Source organism: Triticum aestivum, chromosome 5B (genome assembly GCF_018294505.1).
Source record: "Triticum aestivum cultivar Chinese Spring chromosome 5B, IWGSC CS RefSeq v2.1, whole genome shotgun sequence".
Lineage (NCBI taxonomy): Eukaryota > Viridiplantae > Streptophyta > Magnoliopsida > Poales > Poaceae > Triticum > Triticum aestivum.
The window spans coordinates 399445905-399452001 of NC_057807.1; the positions used below are offsets into that span (position 1 = coordinate 399445905).

The 6097-nt window shown below is 46.3% G+C and overlaps 1 protein-coding gene across 4 annotated transcripts; it reads left to right on the forward strand.

The window, feature by feature from the left end:
- Positions 1-3049: 3049 nt before the first annotated feature.
- On the forward strand, positions 3050-5467 carry LOC123116220 (origin of replication complex subunit 6). 4 transcript variants are annotated; one of them, XM_044537209.1, is made up of 10 exons: positions 3050-3222; positions 3307-3353; positions 3461-3565; positions 3638-3718; positions 3862-3973; positions 4076-4138; positions 4258-4345; positions 4465-4559; positions 4877-4970; positions 5075-5464. In XM_044537209.1, the coding sequence occupies exons 1-10, from the start codon at positions 3103-3105 to the stop codon at positions 5161-5163; spliced, it is 894 nt and encodes a 297-aa protein (XP_044393144.1). In that variant the 5' UTR covers positions 3050-3102; the 3' UTR covers positions 5164-5464. The 4 variants fall into 4 exon arrangements, with proteins under 4 accessions (XP_044393144.1, XP_044393143.1, XP_044393141.1 ...); XM_044537208.1 differs by having other exon boundaries at positions 5091-5462; XM_044537206.1 differs by having other exon boundaries at positions 3050-3353; positions 5091-5467.
- Positions 5468-6097: the final 630 nt, after the last annotated feature.

Sequence of the window (6097 nt, forward strand, 5' to 3'; positions counted from 1 at the left end):
CCTGAACCATGTCGCCCTCAAATCTTTGAAAACTAGTGCTTTTGGAGGGTGTACTCTGTCCCCACACTCCTTGAAAAGATGCCCCCAAGTATCCGCAGACTGCACACCAATCAGGGAGCCGCTCGTACTTCACTATGAAAATTACTCGCTGAACAACCTCCTTCTTCTTGATCACCAGCGATACAGCATTCTTCAGCGGTTTGGTAACATCAATCCTTACCCTGACATGAACAAAATTACCTTCAAAATCCTGTGACTTTGGCTCGGCATAGATGAACTCGCCGACTGTCAACGACAGGGCCTTGATCTTGCGGAAATAGCCTTCTGAGAAATCATGGATCTGGATCCATATATCAATTTTATTAAGCTCTATCGTGGACGGCTTAGTGAAGCCATCATAATGTGCTAACACCACCGCTTTACCTTTGAAGGCCCAGGGTCCCTCCTCCATGACCCGTTCCCAATCACCCAAGCAACCAAATTGCATGGTGTACAGATTCTCTTCAAGCGGTTTGATCTTGACTTCCTTCGCTAGATCCCAAGCAACTTTCATACCCCGGTAGAACCAGTACTGGATATAGCTTTTCTCGGTGTGAACCCGAGCAATGGCCATCCATCGTGTCGCCTCCGCTGGCAGCTCGTCATCTTCCACCACTACATCCTCGAGATCGTCCTCTTTCAGTCCAAGCTCCTCCATCATCGCTTCTAGGTCGGAGGCCGACGTGCCCGACCCTGAAGCAGTCCCATCCATTGATCTCTTGCCCGAGAAACAGTTGATCTGTGGGCAGGGTAACCCTAACTGGCCTCCTACGCCCGCCGAGCGGCGCCGACGGGGGAAGAGGTGAGGGTAGAACGGTCTCTACGGTGGCGCGATCAGGATCGCCGCCGCCGAGAGGAGACAAACCCTAACTGGAGGGGGCCTAGCCACGTACATGCTCGGTACGCGGTGGTCCCCACAAATAGAGACCTCCTCTTTGGCGCCTTTGGTGCCCGTTCGCTTAGCGGGCACTCACGCAGCAGCCTCGCATGGGCAAGCCCAGCTAGCACGCTCCTTCCCTTCTTCGCTCGCTCGCTCCTTCCCTCTGAGCATGTTTCATTTCGTTTGTTGTTATTTTTTTTCCTGTTTGTCCCTTCGTTCACAAAACTGAAAAATACATGGATATGAAGAAAAAACAAATTTAAAAAACAGTTCACAAATTTGAGAAAAAGTTCATCAATTCTAAAAAAAGTTGATCAAATTTGAACACAAAATTGAAAAAGCTCAACGAATTTGAAAAAAACTTCATGAAAGTTGAAAAAAGTTCATCGGATTTGGAAAAAGTTCACCGAATTTGAAAAAAAGTTCACTGAATGAAAAAAAGTTCATCAAAATTTGAAAAAAAGTTCATCGGAGTTGAAAAACGGTTTGGGAGATTTGAAAAAAGTTCATCGAATTTGAAAAAGGGTCATTGATTATGGAAAAAGTTCATTGAATTTGTAAACAAAAAGTTCATCCATTTTTCATGAAACAAAAAGTGAAGAAAGAAAATTTCTTGATATGAAAAAAGAAAATTTGAGAAAAGAGAAAAAAGAAATGGAAAAAGGTAAGATGAAAGAAGAAAGGATAGAAAAGATGGAAGTTATCACAACTGGCTAGGTGGTGCGGTGGTTGTTGCATCGTCTCACTAAGCGGGAGGTCTCGGGTTGGATTCTCCTTCCCCGATCTTTTTTGCGCTATAAAAACATACAGCGAACATTGATATGGGCCGGCCCATTAGTAGCGAAGGGCGTGAGGGTGTGTGCCCGTTTGTGGAAAGACCCGTATCGGGCGCAAAGGGCGCCAAATAGGATTCAGCCCACAAATACTAGATGCACTCCTCAAGTAATCAGACCACTCACCAGCCCACCCGAGCATAGCCCAACCCAGCAACCAAGCCCACCCACCCTTTTTCTTTAGCTGAGACCACCCACCCATTGGCCCCACCAGCCGCGACACCGGAGGGCGTAGCCGTGAGAAATGGAAAACCCTATTTGCCACTCGCTGCCGCGAATTGTTGGGGTTTGGCACAGGAATGGATGCGAGCCATGAGACATGGGCTGGCCCACTTACAGTTTACACAGTGCGGCCGCGGTTTTGGGAACCCTGAACCCGGTTTTTCCTGTGCTATTTCCTTTCGTCTTTTTTCGCTTTTTTCCTTCTTTATTTTTTTTTGCTTTTCACTTCTTCTTTTCTTTTCTTTTCTATTTATTTTACTTTTTCCTTTTAATTTTTCACGTTTTTTCCTTTTCAAAAAATGTTCGCATTTTCTAAAATTTCTTCCAATTTTCACAAAATGTTCCTCTTCTCAGTTTTTGTTCAGAAATGAAAAAATGTTCAAACTTCAAAAAAGTTCAGATATTCAAAAGTTGTTCGCTTATTTTTTTTAAATACGTTCAAAAGAAATATATAAGAAACTGTTTTTATTTTTTAATTTTGTTCAAAAAATTCAAAAAAATGTTCAAGAATTTCAAAGACTGTTCTCGTTTCAAAATTTTGTTCATAAAAATTGAAAACAAGTTCATACATTTAAAATTTGTTCACAAATTGATATAATGTTTGCATTCAAAAAAGTTCGTGTTTCTAAAATTTGTTCGCAAATTCAAAATATGTTTGGGGTATTTAAAAAATGTTTGCATTCTACGGAAAAATGTTCGTCATTCCATAAAATGTTTGGGGTACAGCAAACAACTACAGTGAATATGCCGTTACACTCACTTCTTAAAACGTTTGTGGTGCCGTTTGAAACTAGTATACCTGTTAGCTGTAGTGGCTAGCAGCGCTCGTCAACAACTATTTGGGAGTCACGAGTTCGATTCGTACTCCAGCTCTGCGTTGAAGTGGGCTGGCCCAATCGCAGCGCCCCTGTGCGTCAGCGCGCTATTGGACGCAGCGAGCGTCCAATACCCGTGAGAAATACCATATTCCCAGCGCGCGTCATCTCCCTTCCCCGCCAAAACAATCCGAAAACCAACCAGATCGCCACTATTTCTTCACTCCAATGCCGAAACCGTCTCCGCCTCCCGCCGGCCCGCCCCCGCCCCCGCTCCGCGCCAATTCCCGCCACCAACCCACCGCCGGCGGCTATGGACATGTCGGCGATCGCCGCCCGCCTCGGCCTCTCCGGCTCCCGCCCCGTCGTGCGCAAGGCCGCCGAGCTCCGACGCCTCTGCGACATCAACTTCGACTCCTCCGTCCTCGGCATCGTGAGCATCCTGCACCGCCCCTCGAATCACCTCCTCTCCCTCGACCTCTCTGTTGCACGTGTCTCTGATGCTGGTTTCGCGCAGGGGGAGGTGTGCAAGGCCATCATCTGCCTCGAGATCACCGCGACCAAGTGAGTTTTGCTTGCTCTCTAAGTGCTCGACGGATTGCCCATTTGGAGGTCCCTGTCGGCTGTTTAAGGCATGCCTGACCCGTCTGTTTTGTCTGATAATTGAGCAGGTTTCAGGTGATATTTGATCGGTCAGAGGCGGTGCGGATGAGTGGGATGTCGGAGAAGGCATACATCAGATCGTTCAACGCACTGCAAAATGGCCTTGGCGTCAAGTATGCCACATTGCATTTCTGTTTCACTTGCAAGTAACGGGTATTGATGAATGGAGCGGTTTCTTCTCGTAGGACGACATTGGATGTGCGTGAATTGGGCATCCAGTTTGGCTGTGTCAGGCTGATACCTTTTGTGCAGAAGGGATTGGTGCTGTAAGTCTGCTCCCTTTGGTAGTTCTGTTGTGTTGCAAGGCTAACTTGCCGTTGATGTCTGGTTATGTAATTGGCCTGGGATGCAAAGTTTTGGATGCTCAAAGCGTTGAATGACGCACTGATGGTAACATTGTATGCTTCAGGTACAAGGAGCGTTTCTTGGCTGCATTGCCTCCTCCTCGGCGCTCAAGCACAGACTTTGGTCGGCAGGTGTTTACTGCAGCAGCGTTCTATTTATGTGCAAAGAGGCATAAGGTGACAACAGAATCAGTAAAATGGTTCACTTTGCATGCTCGTTGGAAGCGTATAAATGATTTGTTGCTTCTAGTACTTGATCTTTCCTCAATTCCCCTGCAGCTCAAAGTTGACAAACTGAAGCTAATTGACCTGTGTGGTACATCTAGCTCTGAATTTACAACGGTAATGGACTTGAATTGTCATATCTTTGCATACAGTTGTGCATTCCTGCATCTTATATACATGTTTAGATTGGTGCCGTTTCATTATCCTGTTTTGACTGTTGTTTGTGCTGGCTGCAGGTTTTGACATCTACGGGAGACATTTGTTTTGATGTTTTTGGGATAGCCAAGGAGAAGAAAGACCCAACCTCCATCAAAGGAAATAGAAGTATCCACACATGCTCTAACATCGACGCAATCATTCTTCATACATGATATCCTAAAAGTTTGTGGGCTGGGTGATTGCCATTTATTGCAACAGCTTGTAATTTGCAATTGTTGATGCAGAACTGCTGGATGTTTTGCCTAGCAAAAGGAAACATGAGGATGACAGCGATCATTCCGATGAATCATCGGGGGATGACAATGATGATGAGCTAGATGTATGAGCCTGCTTAATATGAGTTGCTTTTCAAGTATTACTTTAATTGTTAGTTGTGAAATTCATGACGTAAAACTACTAGTGTTTGGTAACTGATCAATCAGAAGGCACTAATGAAGTGAGATCAAATGAAATGTATCTGCATAATATGCAACATAGACTTGCAGCTAGTAATATTGTTTTTTTTTAGGTTATAGCTTCTCGTTTGCCGCACATGTGGACACTGGTTTTTGTCACATAGTTTGCAGTTCGTTGTTCTACGCATTTTTTTCTTTCAATATCCTTGTTGTGACTGCTGCCTGATCCCTGCAATTTCAGCTACCAACCCACAAAAGGCACAAGAAGATGGAGAAACAAGCGTACAATCAGTGGAAGTCTTCAGTCATCTCCACCAACAAGCAAACCAAACCAGGTTGGTACAGGAACACTTTGCAATTGCTCACATCCCTGTGTATGCCACTGGCACCCACACACTGCCCATCAGCTAAAATGACCTCTCTGGCTGGTTTTTCTTACACCCTACGAAGCCCAGGAAACAAGCTCAGCTCAACTTCAAGAAGAAACTGCCAGACGCCGCCTTGGAAGTACCACCACCAGCTAACTAAATTAGCATGAAAGGAATGGAGCTAGCCCTTGATGCAAAAAGGGCACTTCTGGCTCCACCCCTCTCCGTTTTTTTTTTGAAACGGAGGCAAAAGATTTGCATCATATATTAAATGAGGAGGAGAAAGAGTTTGTTACAACACAGTGCCAAGAAACGGCATGGCAATTACTCTCGCAATAAGAAAGACCCTAAATTTTTCGCCCCGGCTTTAACCTAAAGGTTGGACTCTTCGATCACATTGTTTAGCAAGACACGCGGAGGGGCACTCTTGTGTCTAAACACCCTTGCATTACGCTCATTCCAGATCACCCATGAAACCAACATGGTTATCGAAGCCTTCGCTTTTCGGTTGGCGGTGCCCTCGGCGCTCAAACTCGCCCACCATTCCTTGATGGAGTTGTACAAGTGCCATGCGGACGTGTTCACGTTGTGGATGCAGAGCTTCTGAATCACCATGTTCTAGAGCATGAGGGTGAAGCGGCATCTGAAGAATAGATGGGGACCGCATTCCTGCACCCCTCCGCACAAGGGACAAGGGCCACAGTTTGGCCAGCCTCGCCTCTGCAATCTGTCTGCAGTCCAGATCCTATCTTGAAGCGCGAGCCAAGCAAAGAACTTGACTTTCGGAGGGGCCCAAACCTTCCAAACCATTTGGTCCATGGGGGAGAGGACCAAGCCCAAAAACTGCGCCCTGTACGCGGAGGCCGCGGAGTAGTTCCCGGAAGCCGTGTGCTTCCAAAGGATGTCATCGTCGGCAAGCTCATCAAGGTGGACCTCTTGGAGCAGCGTCCATAGGGTGAAGAATTGTGAAACATGCTCAATGGAGGCCGGTGTAGGTGGCCTGATTTTGAGAATCCACGCGCTCTCCTTGAGGGCCTCCCGCACCTTCCAGCGCTTCCGCGAGGAAGCCTCATAAATGAGCGGAGCGATGTCTC

What these genes read in the sequence shown, in the direction of transcription:
- LOC123116220 (XM_044537206.1), top strand. Translation starts at nt 3,103, where the DNA reads ATGGACATGTCGGCGATCGCCGCCCGCCTCGGCCTCTCCGGCTCCCGC. An exon ending in CTCGAGATCACCGCGACCAA is followed by an intron (nt 3,354 to 3,460) that starts GTGAGTTTTGCT and finishes ATAATTGAGCAG; the next exon opens with GTTTCAGGTGATATTTGATC. An exon ending in CAAAATGGCCTTGGCGTCAA is followed by an intron (nt 3,566 to 3,637) that starts GTATGCCACATT and finishes TTCTTCTCGTAG; the next exon opens with GACGACATTGGATGTGCGTG.